We start from the raw sequence: 25,205 nt of genomic DNA on the forward strand, positions 1-25,205 counted from the left end.
TGACCCAAGAGATCTTTTCCAACCTGGAGATTCTATGCTTATCCTTGGTTGGAAAAAGTCTGTGTGTGCCAGCCCACAATACTTTGTCTGTTAAGCAGTTTTCAGCTAGTAACATGATCCCTGTAGTTGAGCACCCACCCCATTTGACAGACCTGGCTTCCAAGGATTCCCACCTCTTCCTAAAGATCAAGTTGGTGCTCAAAGGCACTCAGTCTTTGTTGGTAGAAGATGTGAAAGCAAAAACAACAGAGATGCTTGACAGCCTTCGAGAAAATGACCTGCAGATCTGCTTTGAATGTTAGCAGCACTGTGTGCAGATGAGAACTATTTTGAAGGTGATCACAGTTCGTTTTCTTAATTGGTTAAATAAAATGAGTTACAGGCACAGTCTCAGTTTTTTTTGTGTCAAACCTCACAGACTTCTCATTCATATAGGAAACACCAGTATTTTCCACACATTGCACATTCCCTGTCAAGTGAGGGACAAAATTCATTATTCAGTACTGTAGAAGTCTTACCATATATTCGAGCAGCAGTGGCTTGTAAACTTTGCAATAATTCCTTGTTCGAACGAGAAGCAGCGGAATGAATTATATCGATCAGCTGATTCGAAAGCTCAGGGTTTCTCAAGCCAAGCAGAGCAAGTTGTTGAGGTAAGCCAGCCAACCAACGAGATAAAACTTTACTTCGACTTCTAAAGAAGGACAGAAAATTAGGGGAGCCGGGGAGGGACATGATCCAAGTCATAGAATCATAGAATTACCAGGTTGGAAGAGACCCACCGGATCATCAAGTCCAACCACTCCTATCAAACACTAACCCATGCCCCTTAGCACCTCGCCCACCCGGGCCTTAAACACCTCCAGGGAAGGTGACTCAACCCCCTCCCTGGGCAGCCTCTGCCAGTGCCCAATGACCCAACAAAAACTCAAACTTACTCTTTACCGCCTTGACTAAGTTGCTTTTATGTCAGGTACAACCACGTTACAATAAACTGCAGTACTGTGACTTCACCGGAAGAAACAGGCTCCTACAGTTACATCAGAAGTATTTATTTGATCTGTAGGTTTTGCATTGCATATTTTCACCTCTTTCAGAAACTGTGTAACCCGAACGTATGCCGGCAAAGGAACACTTCCGTTTACTGTTCGTTTTATCAGTTTATGAGACTACTACAACCTCCATAACGCTTAACCCCTCAATCAAGCTACTAGTCTTTACACTAGACTTTCAAATTTAATTCTACCTTTGCCAATGCCTCCCTTGTCAATTCAGGTACCTCTTACAGTAGTGTGAAAAACTAGAACTGGTGGCCAATCCAAATGTGAGTAGCAAGAATCCATAGCTTAGGTTTCCCCTGCAGCTCTTACAATTAGAGCTTTCTTGAGCATATTTCTAACCTGCTTGTCGGAAACTCTAGGAATTAAACCAGTTTTCTTATCAATTCCTTTTTTCCACCATTCTCTGTAAGTGCTATTTATCATAAAACACCCTAGAAGCTGATCAGGAAGCAGCAAAAAACTTCAAGCTCTTCCCTAGCTAAAAATAAAATTTTCATTTGTACTTATAACTTGATTCTCCAGATCTCCTTCCCAATCCCAATCATTTGGCCTGTTCATACTTCAGAAAACTTCACTACTTAGTTTTTCTCTTTCCTTTAAACATCTTCAGTACTGAGCTTTAAAATCTGACAACCTCAATTATAGATCCACTTTTATTTATCCTTTCTAGCTCAAACTGAAACAATCTTATCAACCAAGGCTATCTTTCATGGGCTACAATTTCTATGACACACTGGCTTACCAAATCAAGTATAATTTATAAACCAGGAACACTTCATCAGCTCACTGCTAAAGTGATTATTACATGAAAGAAGCCGCCAAATGCAATTCAAGTACTTCAGAGTAGGTCTCTGAAGGTGTCAACAAGACTACCATAATGACATAAGAGGAAAGGAGATTAACAGACAGATTAATTGTGTTTAAAAGTAGGAAAAGCCCAGACAAGAGACAACTGAAGTGGATTAGCTGAAGGCAGGCTCAAGGGGGGTCTCAAATCCCTTGACATGGAAATGGTGGATGGAAATAAAACATGCTTTCTCTTCCCACTGAAGAAGCAGGTGCTGATATGGAATGAAGCTAGAAGGAGCCAGGATCAAAACAAACAAAAGAAAGTTGGTCTTCAGACAGATGAACTTTCTCACTCCTCGCCAGACGATGTTGCAGTTGCTCTTCATTTAGACCCGTTCAAGGAAAGACCAGAAAAGCTCATGGAAGACATTCACTGAATGATACTAAACACGCAGAAGTTCTGCAGAGTGACAAAGTACAGGCTTCAAATATATGGAAGCTTAAGAGTACTGTGGAAAACTAATTCTTGCCTTCCTCCTATGGTATCTCACATATATCAGTGTTGCAGGCAGCTGTGAAGCTAAATACCCTTTTAAAATCTATACCAGTATAAATATACATATCTGTATGTATACACACACACTGTGTATGCATATATACACACACATAAACACTATACATCTCTGTGTGTGTGTAATCAGAGGTAAAGATTAACATCAAGATCAAAACATTAATTCTGAACCCTGAAGTAAATCAATCAAGTTTTTACTTCACAGGGTAACAATAGGCCAAAAGCTACTATCTAACCTTTGAATCCTATTCCTAATCCTTTTTAGGTGTACCTAAAAAGCAAACAGCTTCACTTGTGTGGCTTTGGAAAAAGCTCCAACACAAATTCTGCTCCTCTCAGACTGCTCTTGATAAGCATCTGAGTTAAAAAAAAAAAATTCAAAATGAGGAAAGCAGTCACAAAAAAGCTGAAAGAGCTATGACATCAATCTGAATGAAGTAACATCCAGGATCTACTGCACAGTCCATGTCTTGAAGAAATAAAGAAACCCAGTTGTTTCTAAACAAAAACATGCTGGAAAGAAATGGATCAGTATAGTACACAAACATCATGTCATCTTGAAACGTCTGACAAGACATAAGTGTTATTATACTTTCTGCAAAGAATTTTTGACATTTCATTCTTCTGTTACTAAAAATGTCACAATTCCATGTAGAAGACTAAGAGGAACAGCAGGAAAATCACTGCTATTTGTGATGCCCTAAGACAGAAAGTTAAAGCTTTCCAGACAGTTAGACGAGCACGTGAAACTGGATGACATGCTCAAGACTTCCAGGTAAGTACAGATAACAGTGGTTGTGTAACCTTGGGAACATGAATATGAAAAAGATCTTTCCCCCTCTGGTTGAAAAGAGGAGGAAAATGGGATATTCCCAAGCCATTTTCCTGTCTGTCTTGTAAATTCCCTATACTTCTTATAATGTTCATAGGGTAGTGTTAGATATTTCTGGCTGTAGATCTAGTTACATGTATTTAGGCATTAACTTCATATTTAACAAAACAAAGGAGGGCCAGAAGAGAACAGTTTTCCCAAAGCCTGACTCTGCTAGCATACGCCAGCATTTCTGGAGGCCCCGAGGTTGCATTTTTATGCAGGAGCACAAATATGTATCATAAGTATAATCTTACGTTCCTTTGCAGTTCTCAAATGAGGTACGACTGATGCAGCCTGATCTGTATTTCAGGTTTTTACGTAGCTGGAACCAGACGACTTGGCTAAAAAATATCTTCTGGAAAAGCTAAGACTGGGAGACAATTTGCACAAACCTTATGACGAAGAGTGTAACAGCAGCGACAGAGAATAATCTCATCTTACTTGTAACAGGCCAAATATCTAATAGATGCATGAAACTGGGAACCCAAAAGTACAAAACCATTTTATTTAACCTAGTCTCTTCAGAACCACACTCTCAAAACAGAAGAAAACTTTCCTTGAAATAAATAAGTACAAAAGACACTGCCAGAACCACCAAAGGCCACCACAGCAAACCTACATCTTCAAATCTCAGCGACAGGCTGACAAAACAGATTAAGAAAGAAGTTTTACTACATCCACACAGAAATTCAGTGTTCTAACTTCTGAAATGAATACACAATCTTGAAATGAAAAAGAATAAGCAAATAGTTTTTACCTGATTCTTTGAGTCCTTAAATCTTCTTTTTGGTAAACTCTGCTAAAAAATTTCAAAAGCAACGTACGAACCGGAAAGAGAAGATTCCTTTGCTGGTATAGGGTATATACTGCTTTTATCAAGGGTTCTGTCGCCACTAGAAAGAAAATATATAAAAATCTGAAGTAGTGCTTCTTAATTTTCGGATTTTAAACACACACACACAGAAGACCTGCAATCTCTGTCTCCAACTACCTACATTTAACTCCGTAGGGAAGTACCAAAAAGTTTTAAACCAACTACTGGGTAGACTTCTAAACCACTGAAACAACACCTTCTTGTGTAACTCGTCAAAGAGCCATACACAAAAGAGCCAGACAACACACAAGTGAAAACTTCAGAACTTCATAAAGACAAGGAAGTGCACAGGTTGTGAGGTAGCTGAGAATCAACAAGTTCCTGCCTTCCACAGCTACCTTCCACATCACAGAATCATACAACAGTTTGGGTCGGAAGGGACCTTAATGTCACCCAGTTCCAACACCTCTGCCACAGGCAGGAACACCTTCCACTACGTCAGGTTGCTCAAAGCCTCATTCAACCTGGCCTTGAGGCATCCAAGACTTCTCTGGGCAACCTGTTCCAGTGCCTTGCCGCCCTCACAGAAAAAAAATTCTTCCTAATATCTAATCTAAATCTCCCCTCTTTCAGCTTAAAACCGTTACCCATTGTCCTATCACTGCACCCTGATAAATGGCCCCCCAACCAGGTTTCCCCTGGGCTGATGGAAGATCTCACCAGAGACTTCTCTTCTCTAGGCTGTATAATCACAAACCTCTTAGCTTGTCCTCACATGGGAGGCACTCCAGCCCGCTCATCATCTTTGTGACCCTCCTCTGGACTCACTCTAGAAGATCCATGCCCTTTCTGTGCCCAGGACTCCAGAACTGAACACGGCACTCCAGGTGAGGTCTCACAAGAGCAGAGAAGAGGAGCAGCATCACCTCCCTTGACCTGCTGGTTGTACTTATTTTGATGCAGCCCAGGATATGGTTGGCTTTCTGGGCTCCAGAACTGAACACGGCACTCCAGGTGAGGTCTCACAAGAGCAGAGAAGAGGAGCAGCATCACCTCCCTTGACCTGCTGGTTGTACTTATTTTGATGCAGCCCAGGATATGGTTGGCTTTCTGGGCTGCAAGTGCACATTGCAATGACGTTGAGCTGCCAATCCACCGACAGCCACAAGTCCTTCCCTTCAGGACTACTCTCAATCCATTCTCTGCCCAGCCTCTATCTGTGATTGGGATTGCTCTGACCCAGGTACAGGACCTTATGTTTCCACTTTTCCAGTCAGTAGGAATCCTTTTACTCAAGTGCAGTAGCCTCGCTTACCTATGCTCCCCCAAACCTCACTATCACAGTACCTTCAGTTCTTTTTCCCTGCCACACACACCAGCCTTACCAGCTCTCCATGTCTCAGAACCAGCTGACTCCAAAATCACATTTGCTAACTAACCAGCAAATACATACCTCAAGAAGACACTGGCGTGCCAGTGCAAAGAGAACTGCTCAACTCCACTGCAACCTTTCCTCAGCTGAAGCTCTCAGCAGGTATAAAACAAGGTAGGAAAGTTCTGTCCTTATGTCAAAGTTGGCTAAAACCAGCCAGCAAGCGCAGAAGTTATTACAGTAGACTGAGAAGCAGACCAAACATTTTCTTGGAAACTAGATTTAACCACTGAATGTAAAAATGGAAAAATACCTGCATTGAGGGAAGATAAGCCTGGAGAGAACGGGGAAGCATCTGAAAACTTAGAGATATATGAAAGATATGAAATCTGATGCAACTTCTCTCAGAAGAGCTAATGAATTCATTGTTTCCAAGACGCACTTACATAGCAGCAATCACTTCATTATCTTAATAAACCAAGCCCGTGAAACCTTTACCTTTCCATCTAGGTGTACAGAGCAGTGTTAGCAAAATATCTATTAAAAAACAGATGCAATTTTGTGTTCCACACTGAACACAGCCACTTCTGCTCACAGAGACAAGAACGCTCCACACTAAAAATTATCCCAGATCCAGTCAGGAGTTGGTCTTAATCAGTAAAACGCAGATGAGGGAACATATTCAATCTATGGTATAAAGATTCTCACCAAAAAACATGGGCCCTACAAAAAGGGCCTGAAATGGCATGGGCATACTCAAGTAGAGTGGAGAGAACCATTTCCAAGTTGAAATTTAACATACTCGTCAATGGAAAAATAAATCAAATATTAGAATGGATTTTAATTAAGATCAATTATTAAGTTCTTTTCTCTGCGTCAGGAGCATCAACCTATTCAATTCACATGCTTTTCATGTGAAGATTCCTCGTGGACAGTATTTCTTAAACAAAACATGGGCTTATTCTTAACTGAATAACAATTCACAGAATCACAGAATCACAGAATAACCAGGTTGGAAGAGACCCACCGGATCACCGAGTCCAACCGTTCCTACCAAACACTAAACCATATCCCTCAGCACCTCGTCCACCCGTGCCTTAAACACCTCCAGGGAAGGTGACTCAACCACCTCCCTGGGCAGCCTGTTCCAGTGCCCAATGACCCTTTCTGTAAAGAATCTTTTCCTAACGTCTAGCCTAAACCTTCCCTGGCGGAGCTTGAGGCCATTCCCTCTTGTCTTGTCCCCTGTCACTTGGGAGAAGAGGCCAGCACCCTCCTCTCTACAACCTCCTTTCAGGTAGTTGTAGAGAGCAATGAGGTCACCCCTCAGCCTCCTCTTCTCCAGGCTAAACACCCCCAGCTCTCTCAGCCGCTCCTCATAAGGCCTGTTCTCCAGCCCTTTCACCAGCTTTGTTGCTCTTCTCTGGACTCGCTCCAGAGCCTCAACATCCTTCTTGTGCTGAGGGGCCCAGAACTGAACGCAGGATTCGAGGAGCGGTCTCACCAGTGCCGAGTACAGAGGGAGAATAACCTCCCTGGACCTGCTGGTCACACCGTTTCTGATACAAGCCAAGATGCCATTGGCCTTCTTGGCCACCTGGGCACACTGCTGGCTCATATTCAGTCGGCTGTCAACCAACACCCCCAGGTCCCTCTCCTCCAGGCAGCTTTCTAGACAGACTTCTCCTAGTCTGTAGCACTGCATAGGGTTGTTGTGCCCCAAGTGCAGGACCCGGCATTTGGCCTTGTTAAACCTCATGCCATTGGACTAATTACATCTTTATGAACTCGTTAGATAATTAATGAACTGCTAACTAAACTAATATAGTAAGAAATAAATCTTTTAACTGCAAAATGTTCAGCGACATTCCAATAACTCTCTGTGGCACCTTTAGTAAAGCAATTCCCATTGTTTGAATTCCTTCATATAAACAAGACAAGTTTAAAATCCAAAGCAATTCTAAAATCTATTCTTAAAAAAGAGGGCTTAAAAGGTCAACATTATACAGACTTCCAAAATGCAGCCAAAGTCCTCATGATTTCCAGTGTATTTTAGTTTTAATTGTCACATGGCAAGCCTCCTTCTGAAGTAACCAAGCGTGCTCTCATTGCACGCAGAGGAGTCTGCATGGCTGGAGCACTGCCGGGGGATGGCTGGGGCAGTGGACCCACTGCTGTGGATGATTCTTATTGAGGTGGACTCACTTCCATAGGCTCCTCACTGTCTTCAGGTGGATCCACCTCCATTGGCTCCACAGTGTCCTTTGGTGCACAGTCATGCCTGGGCTTCACACCATGCCTCAACAGAGAGGCAAGAGCACGGACATCACGTCTTGCTCGTCTTCTCCGGCGTCTTCTCTTCCTTCGCATGGAGACACGCTTGGACTCCACACTCTTCCCTTTCCGACCTAAAGCCGATGCTTTCCGCATTGCAGGTGAGCGGCCACTCTCCTGGTTGCTCTGTTGGTTCCTTAGCAGGGAACTATGCTTGGGATCCATGTTGTTCCCTTCTGTGCTTCTATCTAACACTCTCTGTTTCAAAGGTGAGCAACCACTCTCCTGGCTGCTCCCTGGCATGGACACAGCGCTGGACTCCACGCTCTTCTTTTCTTGATCTAAAGCCGATGTTTTTCGCTTCAAAGGTGAGCAGCCACCCACCTGGCTGCTCTGGCTGTTCCCTGGTAGGGAACTACGCATGGGAACCATGTTGTTCCCTTCTGCTCTCGTCCCAAATCTTGTCCGCTTCATGGATAAGCAGACAGTTGCCTGGCTCCTCTAGCAGCTCCTCCTTCCAGACACGTCTGGAAGACCTTGAAGCTCAGTGAGCTCTGGGCCAGCTGCAGGGCCCGCGCCTCCTTTTATAGGTCCCGAGCAGGTGGCTGGTGACACCACGTCACTGTGATGTCATAATGACAGTGACGGTGAGCCGGGGCGACGACCACGGGGCCTGTGGCCTGAAAGGTACCAAAGGTGGGAGAAGGAGGAGGGGTCACTGAGCACCACTGAAAAGAGCCCAGCTTCATCTTCTTTGCACCCTTCCTTCAGGCATTTACATATGTTGAGGAGATGTCTCCTGAGCCTCCTCTTCTCCTGGCTGAACACTCCCAGCTCTCTCAGCCATTTCTTACAGGAGATATGCTAAAGGGCCGTTCACTGTACTCTCTCCAGTACGGCCAGAGATCTCTTGTATTGGGGATCCCAAAACAGGACACAGCGCTCAAGCATGGCCTCACCAGCGCAGAACAGAAGGGATGGATCACCTCCCTCACCCTGCTCTCAACATTCCTCATAATGCAGCCCAGGACACCATGTGGCACAAGGTCCCGTTTCTGGCTCTTGCTCATCGTAACGTCCACCAAGATCCCCTGGTCCTCATCTGCCAAGCTGCTTTCCAGCTGGTCAGCCTCCATCATGGAGAGTTTCATGCACTTGTCCCTCCCCAGGTGCAGGACTTCACCCTTCTTGTTGAACCGTCAACCCGTTTCTGCAGCACATCGAGGCTTTGTTTCCTCTACAGCTAGTAAATCGATCATCATCTGACCTCTAGGCAGGCTTTTAGTACTGCACAAAAGGATTTATCCTGAAGGGATGAGAGAAATTGTCCACACAAAAAGATACAGATTCATGAGGTAAACTATTTCCTATTTGCAGCGAAACCACAGAACTTTTACAAGATCAGCAGAGAGGATCCATACGTATTAATCTGTTGGAACTTCACCTAAACTTCGTTTTAAGCTTATCTATTTTCTGCATTCCTGAGGAAAATCATTGCACTAAAGTAGCCCCTTTGGTTAGAGAAATTACAGCCGTTATCCACTAGGCTGGTAACAGTTTGGTAGATAAATGAGAAAACAATTTTTCATTACAACGAAAAGTGCGAAATATCTGATTTAATTGTTCAACAATAATTTGGAAACTACCTTCCCGAGTAGCAACTCTTCTGCTTTAGCTCAGTTGGCGAGACTCTGACTTTGGACTACTATTTGCCTTCATTAGAAGGCTAAATCTAAAGCGCAGATAGGAATGAGTAGTTATTATCTTTGTGATCAGGGACATAGGGACAGAGAGATTCCCAATTAAAATGGGTTTGGAAGGAGACACAACTAGCTGCCAAAATATATATGAGGGACATTCGACATCTTTTCATCTTACAACACTAATACTGTAATCTGCTGCTAAGGGCAAAGCATTTTCTTTAAGGTCTACGTGCCTGCACAGCTGTGGAATTCACTTTTACCAGACTGGTGAGACACAGCAGAGCCCTGCTACCTTTCCATTTACCAAAAAATTCTTTTCTACACAAGTCTTACATCGATTACTTAACAGACACATCAACCACGGTCTCACCTGGAACACAACCACGTAGTACTTGAAAAGCCAAAAGAAAAGCCAAACCAAAATACCCTACCAGTGCTACAAGTCACAACTAGAAATACATTTTCTCTTGGAAAAGAACTCAAACCAAACACCTTGGAAAATATTCTACAGCAGATTCCACCAAAACCATCTTGGCGTTTCACATTATCAGAAATGTAGAATGGTCATGTGACAGTACTCGAGGAAGCCTAATAGCTACGTTAATCATTTTGAAGAAGGGTTAGAGTATTAAAGTACCAGGAACCTCTACATACTACTAAGTGTTTTTTTAACAAAGAATCCCACTTATAAGAATATCTTAAGAAGTGAAAACAGAAAACAGATATACAAATATATTAATACTCTGCATATCAACAGCATGAATCTAACAGCATTCTTAAAAATCAAGCAGTTTTTAAAGCTACACAGAGATATGACCATCCAATTCAATTTGCCTCTATAGACAAAATACTTTATGACAGAACAACTGAGGATGCAAGACGAAGTGACCTGAAAACACTAGAATAACTCACGTTTTGTCAGTGCATCACTTTGTTTTTCAGAAACTACTCCTGTCTTACCTTTGTTTTGTTGTATTTGCATCAGTCTCCAAGTCACACCAAGCAATCTGTTCACCTGCTTGCTATTCAGCTTGCTGCCATCCTGGAGAGTATCTGTCACAAATTTCCTTATCATATCCAGCCAACCAGAATCCGTTTGAAGTGTTGAGGTGCTTGCTAGTGAAACCATGATGTCACACAAGGTTAAGTTCAGTAAAAGATGGTCTACGCTGTTTGAGGATGTCATACAGTACTTGTTGCTAAGGGGCAGGAGAGAAGGGAGAAAAGAGAAAGTGATCTCAAAAAAATATTTTGCACCTTTTAATGCACGTTACTTTGGTAGAAATTATACTATGTTCAACAAAATTCTTAGTGTTTAAGTTTTAAAGCCAATATGCATTTTAAAAGTCTCCATATTTGAAATCTGGGTACTTGACATTTTTTGTTCTGCCACTAAAATGTCTGTTTCTTATATTTATAGAGGCAGCAACAGCCAAAGCTCCAAACTGTATATTGGCGGCTGGCTTCTCCTCTTGGATATTTTTACTCTGGCCTAGCAACACTTTTAGGGGACTAAAGCCAGTACAGGAAGGCTAAACCAAATGAACCCTTAGGTTCAGTTTCTTCTGTGTTTCTACTCCTGTAAAGAATCACATGGACTTAGCCATTATAACACAATAACAAAAAGGACCACAAAGAGCATCAAGAAATCCATTGAGGTATTTTTTGCCATATTCACGTGGAACCAGACACAGATTTTTCACCATCGCAATATTCTGCAGGACCACCCTGTTGCCTGCAGAGGTTTGAAAGACAAAACTAAAGGAAATTAAGAGAGGGCTCAAGGGTGTTGCAGCTCGACATATAATGCTAGAACCTCTCTACTTGCCAACTGGTCGCTCACAGCGTACAAGAAAAGAAAATTCACAGCAGTCAGAACACTAAGTGATTTCTACTGGAGGTCACTGAAATCACTTCCCGAACAATACTTTTACAAGGAACAACCAAACCTTCTCAATTCAAAGCAATGCTGCCTTCCTATGCAAGCTTCTCTACAGATCTCCAAGGAAGGCACAATAGAAAGTTTTCTTTTCCATCCTTAAAAACTTAATACTGGATTAAGCACGACTCACATTGTCTAACTTAGGAAATTAAAAGCTATACCACTGATTTTATTCTTACCCTTTGCATGAATCTTTCTTTCTGTGCTTTACTGTTTCTTGTAAAGAATAAGGAAAATGACGCATGAAGTAGTGCTTGAAATCAACAAGGTAATTCATTCGAAGCCATAGCTCCTGTCAGGGAAAGCAGGTGATGGACAGAAAATATAGTTGTAAGGGAAATACATCAACACAATCAACTTCCAAATTCCGTTACTGGAATCAAGGCAAAACAGGGACTTTAGCTTCTGTTTGCAAGTTTTCATATACGTTTACTTTCAGATGTAAACATGAAGTCCTTTGCATAAACCCAAAGGTCCACGAAACAAGGGAGTAAAATTAAAGTACAAGCCAAGGTTAAGAAACAACATTCAGCTCAAACTAGACCACTGTATCTTCTTTGTACATAGGAAAGTGGATAGATACAATATTAAATCGAGTGAGTTACAGAAGCCAAAGTGCTTTTATAGCAACTTATCAGGGTACTTAAAATTGGAGTGAATCTCTGATTTGCTCGCAGTGACTGTCCTGAATTTCCCATGAAGACTTATTCTTAGTAAAAGTTAGGAAAAAAAAAAAAAAAGCTTCCAAGGATCTTTTCCAAGATTCTTACTGACATTTTGACTCAATGCCTTGTGATACTACCCATTCGTGACGCAAGAGAGGTTGCACCGAGCAATTACAGGATCTCATACCACTATTATCCCTTATTTTCCCAAGCGTTTGGTGCTTGTTCATTTCCACCCCACACCCCTAACATTGTTCAATACATAAAAACACGGAACAGACAACTGCCCTCTAGGCTTTGTTCAGACTGATATTCTAGATGTTATCTGGGAGGCAAAATACTCCTCTCCAATACCACTTCCAGTTTCAAAAGCTTTTGTGCTGCAACATGTCAAGAAGGATTCTAGGAGACCGTTGGTGAATGCTGAATTCAACAGGTTCTTTTCTGGAGTAAGAGACCTGACAAAAGCCAAAGTCAAATTCTACTCAAAACTTCAGCTTTTTCTCCCTTAACAAACTATTTCCACTACTTCCAATCACAAATCCCTAGTTCTCAATCAAAACAAAATGAACTGTCATTATTATGCCACAGATCACTTCTCCCTTACCATTTTGTATGTCTCATCATGTCGCTTTGTGAGTTTCCACAATAAATGTATTATACTAAGCACTTGCTGCATGAGCTGCTGAGATTCTGGTTCCAAAAGGTTTCCAAGAATGGGAGCTGACTGGGCAGGAGATGCTTCAATCCAGCACTCAATCAGTAGAGGAATTATTATCTCAATAAAACCTTTTAAGTTTTCAGCTGAGGACAGGCCTTTTTCTGTACTGTCCATTACGCTTGCCAGGGACCTAAACGACAAAAGCAGAAAAAAAAGAAAGGAAAAAAGATAAGGATCACACCTTTAAAAACAGATTAGAGCACTACCATTTTCCTGCTTTCTGAGTAACACAAAACAATACTTTATTCATACGTTAAATGTTTGCTTGCTTTCTTGCTAGATATTTCAGTAAGAAAAATTCAGAGTTCAAGCCATCTACAACAAAACTGCTTCTGAGTCTCCCTGCAAGCCTGTGCGCTTCTGTAACAAGTTCTTACATTTCAGTATTTCTTTCCCCATTGTTATCTGGAAAGCGGAGAAATACATTTCGCATTATATCACCTTCAACCAACAGGTAAGAACCCACTGTACTCAGCAAAGCTAAATAAAAAAGCTGTAAGTTTTAAGCTCCTTGAAGCAAAATAATGAAACTCACTACAAAGTATTGTCAAATGCACAAGGTTTATTACAGTTAATGACCATCTCCAGCTGTAAGAAACATAATGGTGGTTCTGCAAGAACGTAACTTTGATTCCCACCTAATGTTTAATTATAATGCTCTAGAGAGCAACTAGCTGGCAAATTATTAAAATGATCTGATAATTAAGTCAAACAAAATTTATCAAAAAATAAAGAGAGACAGTTTTAATTAAAAGAACATCTCCTAGAAAGCAAGTAAACCAAGGGCTTCCCACCTGCCCTTAAAACACACTTTGTGATTCAAAAGGGGTTATCAGCAGAAACAATCAAATCCTGCTCCCAGATAAATTCAGTCAATTCATATCCATTTTAAAAACAAGGTGCCCTAAAGAAAGAAAACCCTGCATAACTCCTGCTACTTTTAAGCAACCCAGATGCTTCTGAAAGGGTTTCCAAATAACAAGAGCACTTAAAAAAAAACCCCAAACAATGGTAATCTCAATTGTTGACTTCTAACATTGTTTTCCATGATAATTTTGTTTTCTAAGTCACAGCACAGAACTCCCATCACAATTCTAACTTCCTAGTATACACAAAACTGGTATGCTGAACCTCAGGGGAGCTGCCAGATTATTTGTGTACCCCTTAAACTGCAGTTTTCTTTAAAATAAAAGTACTTTTCTGAAGGAGGACCAAACGAAAATGGTGTATCTGCAATTTGACAGTAAGAATACAACAGAAATTCAGCCAAGGGAAGTGTAAAAGAAACAGAAAACAAGGAAACAACTTTCTGCTGCTTGAAGTAGGAAATGTCATTGGAAGTTAACAAATCTAAGCTGGGTTACTGCCCTCAGCAAAGAAACATTCAGTACACCAACTGAATTCTATTTTCCATTTCCATCCGACGCACACGTCACACCATATACATATTTATTCACTATGCTTTGTCTTTCACTCTGGTCTCTCAAGTCGTCATCTTGGCAGCTTCATTTTGTCCTTTGTCAGCAGAAACAGGAGCTCTACCACCTTTTCTGTAGCACCACTTCCAGTCCAAAAAAAAAGATGACATGCCTTGGTATCACCACATTAGAGTCATGAAGGATTTCCAGTTTTCCACACCTGAAATGAGTTCGACGCAAAAAGCAGCACAGTCAGTACATAAGGCAGAGGATATAATCTAATCATCTCCTAATTCACTGTATTCTTGAATTCACACACAGCAGGAAGACCTAACAAGCCACAGAAAATCATGAAGTCTTAAGATTTGCCTCGTTGGCCCCTTCAGCATCCCAGGCTCAGAATCTACACATTTTACTAAGCATTGATACTGCAAACAGCTTCTGAAAATACCTTTGTATAATCAACGAGGTGCCATCCCTACCAAATGAACTTGCAAAATTAAAAAGATACAGGAGTTGAAAAAATTTAGCATACTATTAATGGTGTTTGAACCCTACTTTCGAAGGAACAAAGCTGAAACATACTTGCTGTATTAGTGACGAGGCCATCAACACGTGCACACAATTAGTTACTTACAGTTTGGTCCATTTATTATCTAGAGTTAGAACTTGACTAATTGTGCATTGACTTCTTTAAAGAAAAACACACTCACTGATTCAGATTTTGGGAGTACTCAAGAAGCGTTACAGATGTTTTGCACGTCTTATTAGACATAATTTATGTCCTTTCAGTAACAGCCACAGCAAAGGCCTGGGAATGCCTGTAAAAGGCCACAGAGCTGGGCTTGGAAAAGACAGAATTAAACACCTTCAGACTACTAGAAAAGGTCTCACTGGCAAATCCAAACCCAATACAGTAACTGACACTCTTAGAATTTTTCCAGTATCCACTGAAACAAGCTGTAGTGGCCCTCTATACAAAATTAATAATAAAAATAGGCACAAATGCAATAAAAAAAGAACATCCTAGTACCTTCTGCAGACGCTCTTTCTCTTTCCATTCTTCTGTTCTGCTGCCATCAGTTCGCTTTGCCAACCTCGCCTTGGATTCTAGCAACGCTTCCTTCTATTCTTTTGGCTCCTCCTCATGCTTGCGAAGGCTTTTTTGGAACTATTTATAACCAGTGGATCACGATGTTTCACCAAAATCTAGCTCCTCAGAAAAGCAGAATCCAATTCAGGTGACACCAGATGGAAAGTTTATTTTCCTAGATCTTGAATATAATGCAGCTTCAGCTATTACACGGCACGGTACATCACACACTATCATTCAGGGCACAATACAAGAATCCTCTGATATATGGGGGTTCACACTTGTAAGCTTCTGACCGCAGAGATGAAGCTCACATGACTTGTGCGCTCAGCACTGAACCCTTCCCTTCGCCTAAGCGGGCTTCCCTCGTCTAGTTTCCAACTAAAGTTTTACCTGCAGGAGATACTGCTGCTCATGACTGAACCCTTATGCTGGGCTAACGACTGCTTTTATGAGAATAAGCAGCACATTTTACTTAGCTTAACGTACATTTCCTACACCTACCACAAGCAATATGCTACCTACCATGAGAAAGCCTAGGAGACTGGGAAGAGAATTTGTCTGTCTCCATGAAAGAAAGAGAAAACATCTGCTAAGGCAGGTCAATACCTGCAATTTTAAGAGAGAACACCTCTTAGTCTGCACTTCAGTCATTCAAAGATACAAGATGGACAACACAAATGGATTAGGCAACGGGGTTTATACTCTTTTCTGCCCCTGGTTTCTCTTCAAACCACTGCGATATCCATGGCTTACAAGCGCTGTGCAACGGCTGAACAGTTTCTGGTTTTCAAGTTGTCACTCCAGGTCTCCCAACAGCAGGTATGTAACATCTATTTTAGTGCACATACACGAGGATGCCAATGTTTAAAAGGTACCATAAAGTGGGGTGAGAGGTTCCCCTCTAGCATGAGGAGCGGGTGAATCAAAGGAGGAAGAGATACAAAGGTTAGGTGTTTCACCCCCAACGTTAGCTCACACCTATTTAGAGTAGTATTAAAAAACACACAAACCTTTTGGTGACTAAGCACCCTAAACTTTGTCCATATCCATCAACACGTCTGGGACAAGACATATTTTATCCACAGTGAAGGTATGAACTGGGGAACTGATGAAAAACATCTACAATCGGAAACTCGGCAGAACTTCATCAAGCCAGACACATCTTACCACGCTGCCCCTTTAAAAAGGAGTTGCATTCAAAGAAAACAGACTCCTAAACTTACAACAGACTCCTGAAGGTAAAAGCACAGAATATCAGTAAAATTCATTATGACACTAGGAAAAACAAGCTTACGTTTAACGTAAAGAAACCTGCCTGCCTGCTCCCATGTCTGTCTGATATCCTGCAACAACCTGCTGCTGTCAGTTCACATGCCAAAAAACTCGCTACAGTTTCTCTTCCAAAATTATTATGGATAGCATAAAATAAAACTTTCATTCAAGAATGGGAAAGTTCACGATACAGGCCGAGCACCTCTCTGCTGAGTCTTTCCACAGCTACAAGCCACTGCAGTAAGATTGCATGGTACACTAAACACCAAAAAGTATGGCTAAGGGACAATCCCACGCTAGAAATTGTCGTCCTCAACAGCAAACAACCAGAGCTTCACACTGCGATCACAGAGTTGACATTAATTCCCAAATTAATTCACGTTTTCTCACCTCAGTCTAAACGATGAGTTGATCTTTGGTCGTAAGCCACCATTTCCAAACAGCTGTATGTGTTGCTGATTATTTGCATGGACCTTCCAAGTTATACATACTGGGTTCCTCACAGAACGAGGGCTATCCTTCTGCTCTTGAAGCCCTTCATCCTCTATTTCACTGGATCCATCTACCACTGCCTGGAGAAACTTCTTGAGCCTGGTAAGTACATTCAACCTCCACTGCTGAGAAGTCACCCTGCGATTTGGGTTAACAGAGAGCATCCAGGAAAGTTTCTCTCTGCTTTTCAGTCTTTTTGACAGCTGCTGGTGAGAAATAAGCTCTACAAAATTCTTCAACAATATACTGCTGCGGTCTGTGAGAAGAGCTGGGTACGCTTCCAACAAAACGTCCAAGACTTTCAATGAATCTTCCTGAATTCCCTCACTGATATGAGTCATGGCACTGGAAAGATGGGCACTTACCAAAGGGAAAAACGGAGCAATCTGTTCCGCTCTTATCTTTGAAGACAAAAATTGCAGCAGGTGAACAGCTGCTCCTCTGACACCAGAATCTTTGTCTGTAAACACTGCGGCCACCTCACTTATTATATTCGAAAGGTGTGCATCAATTACAAACGGATACTGAGACAGGAGTTCTTTGAGCCCGAGAAGCGCATTATGCTTGACCCCAGGACTATAGTGATGCATCTGTGAGAGCAGATCCTAAAAGGAAAGAAACACATAATTGCTATCATTACTGCTTTCAGCTCCTTAAACTTCACCTCCTCCCAGCACATTTTGCTTAAACACTCAAAAATACAGCGGCTATTCTCATGATGCACCACTGCTCATAGCAGCGTATGTTCAGAAAAAAACTAACTTTAGTTTGAAGCAGAACAGTGAAAAATTGTCACAATTCAGTGACAGGAAAACCGAGATACTGTGACTTGTCTTTTGGGTAATTAGACAGTCCTCATGCTTAAGTTTATGCACAACCCTACTGACTTAACAGGGGGATGACCAAAAACAAGTGCCCACGCACTTGTTCTCAGAAGTAAAACTATGAAATCCCAGTCCCAACCGCTTTCTCCAGCTTAAGCAGAGTTGCAAGACACAAGACGACACAAAGCAGGGAAAGTAGAACCACCAAAGAAACGCTAAATCCTTTTAGAACTCCATCTCAGAAGTCTACCTTTTAAAATCCCGCCCTTCGGTTACAATCTGAGGGATATGGTTTAGTGTTTGGTAGGAACGGTTGGACTCGGTGATCCGGTGGGTCTCTTCCAACCTGGTTATTCTGTGATTCTGTGAATCCAAGGCTTTTAAAAACCAAATGTTAATTCTAGACACTTAAGTCAGTCTGCTGAAAACCTTTCCCTCAGGTTATATGCTGGTCTACCAATTCGAGCCATTAAATTCATGGGTCACCTTACTGTCAGGGACAGAGAGGTTGCATTCTGAGACTCAGCTGGGGATTTTCAAGGGTTTTATTCTTTTCTAAATGAATATTTTTTTCCTAAATTCTAGTAAACACAGCAAACTTAGACAAGTGACAGGCAATTTTCTGTCACTGCAGAACACAGTGTCACAGCATACCTTGATGTTAAGTTTTCTATTTTGCGTAGGAAGCACTCCATCTTCTTTAAGCTGTTCGGGAATTTGTATGGCCTTTGTTTTGAAGGTAGTATCAGTCGCATTCTCCAGTTTAGGCTTTTTTTTCCCAACTTTTAATTTCACCTTCTGGAAATCCTCTTGATGTTTCCTTTTTTTAGTCATTCTGATTCTCTGCAAAAAGATATTCAGAATATGAATTTCATTAAACACAAGCAACGCCACCAAAAGGCAGCAACTTCCTCAAGAAGGCTAATGTTTTTATTCTTTTGCCTATGCATAAACTTGTTCTGCTCCTGAGACAAGATGCTAGACTAAACAGACATGCAGACTGATCCAGTACAGCACTTGTTCTAGCGTCCAGCAAACACTCAGTTGCTCCTTTGGTTGGTTATGCTCCGAGAACTACTCCACTGAAAAGATCACCTAAGTATCTGCATCTTCCACAGCTTGACAGGCAAGTTGTTGGTTGGGGTTTGTTTTAAAAAGTTCCTGCTAACAAAGCAACTTTTTTACGCAGTTGACTCTTGTCAAGGCAAAAGAGCTCAGTGAACTCTTTCATTTACTTTGTACATCGTTTGCCAACTCAATCATTCAGGTTGCACAGGTAAAATCGTGGGTTCAATCAGGACTTCACTGACAACAGCAGCACATGAGAAACTAAGAAATCTCCTGCTACACACTAAGAAGTCCAATCCGTACATTTAAAACCAATAACTAGAAAGAATGAGTAAGGGAAGGTTAAATGGGCACATATAGAGTAAAAAGGGACTGGAGAAACTAAAATGAGACATAAGAAGTAAGGTAATATGAGTAGTTATACTTGTAAGTCATACAGACATATTACATGTGCAATAACCCAAACAAATTAAAAGCCATGCTTCAGTTTCTTTTGGCTCTGACACACCTGTGCTGATAAAGTACTTAATCCTACCAGATGCTTTTTTTTTAAAAAAAAGAAAAAAACATTAAAAAAAACCCTTCCACAAACACTAGATCACAAGTTCCTTTCTCTTCCTTCCTTCTATCTCCTCACATCTAAATTAATTCATAACAAAGCCCCAGAAGCTGAAGTTACAACACTCAACATGACATACAAATTGTGCCTAGATTTCTGATAATTAAGACCATGATGACTCCTAGAACTGATCGCAGACACTACTTATAATTTAAAAGGGAGAGGGGGCAGACAAGCCCAAAGCCACAATGATGTGGAGGTTTAACACCTCACAACTTCCTAATAGTAACAGGTAATTTATAGAGCTGGAAATCTGAATACTTGCAGATTTCACTGTACACAGCATTAAAGTCCATGCTGTCAAGGACAATAAACTTTTTGTTTCTCCTCTCTTTCAAACTCCTCTGTGGGTAACTAGGTTTTGCACACTGTTAATATCTCAAGTAGACAAAAAAACCTGCAAGCATAACATTCAAACTTTAAAGACCAAGCTAACTACAAAAAGAGAAAAAAAAAATACAGGGGATAAATCCAGAAACTTCCAAATCAAATATGCACACAGTGATTCTTTTATGGAGCATATGATGAGCATTAACTCTGAAAGAGAATTCTACAGCTGACTTTCCCAATGGATTTCAAGCTCTGTGCTGTATTACAGTGCCTCATACACACATTATTAGGATAATCATTAAGAAATGTTTTAAATCCAACCATCGTTTCTTATTCTTTTAAAACCATTTAAACTGATAATACAAACATTTGACTAGAGCTTCATTTGTCCTTTTCACTCCTAACTTGAAGCATCAATACGCACGACCACTCAAACTGAAGTGTAAATTTAGCATAAGTAACCTAACAACTAAAAAAGCTTTAAAAAACCTTGGGGTTCAGTGCCAAAATGAAAAGGTCCTTCCATTTCCAAGCACATCTATAGAATCATAGAATAACCAGGTTGGAAGAGACACACTGGATCATCGAGTCCAACCATTCCTATCAAAACTATGGTTTTACAAGCTTTTGATTTCTACCATATGCATCTTTTAGCAAAGAATTAGAATAAGATTTTCACTACTTGATTGCAAGACATACGGAAATAGCTAGAGGCTTTTGACATGAATGTTATTTCAACCTACAAAGCTTGCTGTAACGGAAATATTTAGGAAGACTCACTCTACAAAATGAAACGTTTCCTTTCCAGTTCGCATTAAAAACTTTACTATAAGAGACTGCATGCACACCCGAACAAAGCCAGTTAAGTCCTTTGAAAGGCGCAGGCTTATAAAAACAATTCCTGCTACTAAAACAAAGCTGCACAGTTTACCTTGCACAGCATAGTTTGGAAATGACTTGGAAATAGAAACATCCCCATTTCCCATCGGTAGGTACCACGAGAAATCAAAGATAAAACGGTTACTAAACCAAAGCCATGAAAACACCACAGCGTCTACATGATAAGACATTAAGCAAAACTACAGGCAGCTGATGAAGTTATGTAAATATTTTAATGAAACTCCTTGCTGAAACAACTGTTTTGCTTTTGACTTCAACCTTGCTTTCAGCTAGCCTTCCTCCAACAAGATTGAGCTAAGCGCACCTAACGGCTTCTGCACTAACACAGTTTAACAATCCAAAACACTAAAATTAACTCAATACCGCCTTCCTTTAACATAAAGCTGTGCACAACGCTTCTAAGAAGCTGATTCAGGTGTAACTCAGCCAACCTGGTCTCAGGCTCAGGGAAACTATGGGCAACAGAAGGAGAGACTGTTTCATCTGTAATTCACTCCCCAGCCCTCCCAAGGCGGTATCCCCTGGGAATCTCACTCCCAGAGTATTCCCAAGCTCAAGCAATCAGGAAAATCCTGAGAAACCAGAAGGGAAAGCACATGCTCTGACTTCTCTCATCTGAGAGGAGCCTTCCGCTGGGGAACAATCTCTCCTGGCAAAGGGCAATGCTCACTTCAGTCCATCCCTGCGGCTCCCACGGGGACAGCATGCACGCAGATAGGCGCACACACAGAGACACGTGTGCACGGACATCCCAGCACACACAGATGCACACAGATGTGCATGCAGACACGCCAAAATGCTCGCACACAGACGTGGGCACAGACACACGCAGACAGGACAGAAACACAGATGTGGGCACTTAGACACATGTGCACATACATGTGCAGACACACGCAGAGACATGCATGCAAACAGCTGCAAACATACATGAAAGAATAGATGCATGATCACAGACACACGCAGACATGCTCACACATGCGTGCAAAGACCCTGGGAGGGACACTTGACCAAAGGCATCTGAGCAAAGACACACACACGTGCACAGACACGAGTGCGGACACAGGCATGCAGACATGTGAACAGACACACGTGCACTTGCAGATAAGCACTTGCAGACATCCACACACAGATATGCACATGCAAACACACAGGGGCACAAACGTGTGCACAGATGACACAGATATACGTGACATCTGCTTGCTTGTACACACAGAATGCACACACGCACACACAGGGATGCACACAGACACACAGGGATGCACACAGACAAGTGCACATATGCATGTGAAGACACATGAGCAGACAGGCGCAGACACACCCAAAGATATGAGCACAGACACACACGTGTGCACAGACACAACTGCAGGCACACATGAACACATCCACAGACACACACTCGCAGGGCACCTGCACACAGACACGCACAAGTGCACTCGTATGCAAAGACACTTGAGACAAGACATGAACAAAGACATGCGCAGACGCATGCACGCACACACACAACTGCAGATGCGTGTACACACAAGCACACACAGACCTGTGCTCGCAGACCCGTGTTTGCTCAGCCACGAGCTCCCACAGCTGCACAGACGTGCACACGGACAGGCGCGCACAGCCAAGCAGAAACACTGGAGCAGACACGTGCACACGTGTGCAGCACAACTGCAGATGCCTACGGACACACACACGTGCTCGCACGGACACAGACTCGCATACGTGTGGAGACGCGCAAAAGCGCACACACGTGTGCACAGACACACGGACACACAGACACAGCCCCACACACACAGAGCCTCGCACAGGGCCAAGTGCAGCCCCTCGAGCACACACACCCCACACACCCTCTCACAAACACACCCCCTCACCCCCACACACCCCAACACCCCTCACACACACAACCCCCTCACACACACACCCTCCCTCACCCCCCCACCCACCTACACACCCCTCACACACACCCCACCACACACACCCCTCACAGACACCCCCCCTCCCACACACACCCCTCACAGACACCACCCCCCACATCCCCCCCCCCAACACACACACCCCCCTCACCCCCCCACCCACCTACACCCCCCTCGCACACCCCCCACCACACACACCCCCCCATACACACACATCCCCTCACACCCCCCACACACCCCTCACAGACACACACCCCCACACACACACCCCCTCACACACACACCCCCGCCCTCACCCCCCCCACACACACCCCCGCTCATACACCCCCCTCACACCCCCCTCACACCCCCCTCACACACCCACGGTCCCGCAGAGCCAGCCGGGCCCCGCCCCCGCCCTTACCCCGGCCGAGGCGCTGCTCGAGGGACACGCGGGCCGAAGGCGGGAAGGCGGCGGGGGGAAAGGCGGCAGAGCCGAGGGAGCCGCGCGGCTGGGGAGGGGCCCGGGCGGCGGGGAGGGACCGGAGGGAGGGACGGAGGGAAGGGACAGGGAGGCCGGGGCCGGGCCGGGCGCGCCCCGCCGGGCACTCACCGACCGCGCGGCAGCGCGAGCCCCTTCCGCCCCCCCGGCGCCTCGCCCGGAAGCGCCCGAGCGCCCCCCCCACCAACCCGCCTCGCGCTTCCGGCCCGCGCGCTGGCGCCACCGCCTGGGGCGGCGGGGAACTGCGGGGGGAGAGCGAGGGGGAAAGCCCGGAACGGATCCCGGACGGGAACGGCTCGATGGAGCGGGAGGGGCCGGGCACTGAGAGCAGGGCGGGAGAGAGGAGCCGCCGCGTGAAAAGAGAGAAAAGTTACATCTTATACCTCATAATATGGAACTACACTATATACATATACACACATATTATATATATATACACACATTATATGTATATACACACATTATATATATAACAGTATATTAATAAGTATATATGGTGATAGATATTTATTAATATACATTCATTCTTATATAAGTCATATATGGTATCAAATTATTACATATTACGTATATAGTCTTATATATCATGGATCATTTTATGTATGTATATACCTATATATACACCTATTTTATATACACATTCAAATATAAAATATAAAATATAAAATATAAAATGTATATTTACATTTGTGTATTTCTATACGTATATTTTCTATATTTTTTCAGAAATGCACATTAAATGTGTATATATTCCATGTATCTCATTATACATTGTTAGATATGATAATATGTAAACTATGGATTTGTATTCCTATATTCTATAGAATTCTGTATTTATTGAAACATATGTGCATATATTTTATATATAAATTTACATCTAAATGTATATATTAAAACCTATATCATATCTCTATATTATGTATTATATAGCCATATAATATATAGATATATTATATATCCATATATTATCTACTTATATAAGGGACGGGTGGACGAGGTGCTAAAGGGCACGGTTTAGTGTTTGATAGGAATGGTTGGACTTGATGATGCGGTGGGTCTCTTCCAACCTGGTTATTCTATGTTATATATTATGTATTATATATTATATTTTGTGTGTGTGTGTGTGTACGTACAGAGCTGTTGAACAGCTGTCTGAGGCAGCGATAGGACAAGAGGAAATGGCCTCAGGTGGCACCAGGGAAGGTTTAGGTTGAATATTAGAAAAAAAGATTCATCGCTGCATGTTGAAGCAGCGGCTGCCCAAGGAAGTTGGTGGCATCTCCTTCCCCAGAGACATTAAAAACCGTGTAGAGGAGGTGCTTCAGAATGTGGTTTAGCAGGCACGGTCGTGTTGGACTGGATCACCTCAGAGGTCTTCTCCAACCTGAACGATTCCCTGAGTTCTCTCCCACCAGCTTCTAAGGTACCTGGAGACACTTTTTCCCCCTTGCAGCTGCCAGATCTCCTGGGCAGAGGGCTCTGCTTTTACAGGGTTTTTTGAGCTATTTTGAAGTAACCTCCAGGCATCAACCACTGGGTGGTGAGCAATTTCTTTCTGCATCACTTCTTTTGCATATCCTTTTATTAACCGTAGTAATGTTTTCTCTTCCTTTGCTGTCCTATTATGCTGTCTTTGTCTCAATCCACAAGTTTTACCTTCTCATTTTCAATATTCCTCCCCATCTCACCAGAGAAGAAAGGAGCAAGCGAGCGGCTGCGTAGTAATTTCTTGCAGGGTGGGACTAAACCACAACACACTCCAAACATTTCCTACTGAATACAGTCAGTAACATCACTTAAGCATCAAAAAGAAGTTTTAAGAGGAAAATAATTGTACAACTGAATAAACTGCATTAGACTATGTTACCAGAAGACATTTCCAGAGGCAGGCACTTAATGATTTTTGTGCACTTCAGTTTTCTCAGCTGTCTTTGAGACGCACAGCAGCACCGCAAAGCATCCCATTCACACCATTTTCTATCCGTATGCTATTGATTCAGAGGTCTTTCCAC

General features: G+C 42.6%; 1 protein-coding gene across 1 annotated transcript in view; it reads right to left on the reverse strand.

Moving 5' to 3' along the window:
• TEX10 (testis expressed 10) overlaps positions 1 to 23,200 on the reverse strand; it is a 59,074-nt gene extending 35,874 nt beyond the window's left edge. The window contains exons 1-8 of the mRNA XM_069853322.1: positions 23,116 to 23,200; positions 18,543 to 18,731; positions 16,963 to 17,669; positions 12,673 to 12,916; positions 11,580 to 11,692; positions 10,419 to 10,657; positions 4,053 to 4,188; positions 519 to 694 (exon numbers count right to left, since the gene is read on the reverse strand). Coding sequence (XP_069709423.1) covers positions 519 to 694; positions 4,053 to 4,188; positions 10,419 to 10,657; positions 11,580 to 11,692; positions 12,673 to 12,916; positions 16,963 to 17,669; positions 18,543 to 18,722 — 1,795 coding nt within the window. The 5' untranslated portion in view covers positions 18,723 to 18,731; positions 23,116 to 23,200. The remainder of the gene's footprint in view (positions 1 to 518; positions 695 to 4,052; positions 4,189 to 10,418; positions 10,658 to 11,579; positions 11,693 to 12,672; positions 12,917 to 16,962; positions 17,670 to 18,542; positions 18,732 to 23,115) is intronic.
• Positions 23,201 to 25,205: the final 2,005 nt, after the last annotated feature.

Source organism: Phaenicophaeus curvirostris, chromosome 3, assembly GCF_032191515.1.
Source record: "Phaenicophaeus curvirostris isolate KB17595 chromosome 3, BPBGC_Pcur_1.0, whole genome shotgun sequence".
Taxonomy (NCBI): Eukaryota; Metazoa; Chordata; class Aves; order Cuculiformes; family Cuculidae; genus Phaenicophaeus; species Phaenicophaeus curvirostris.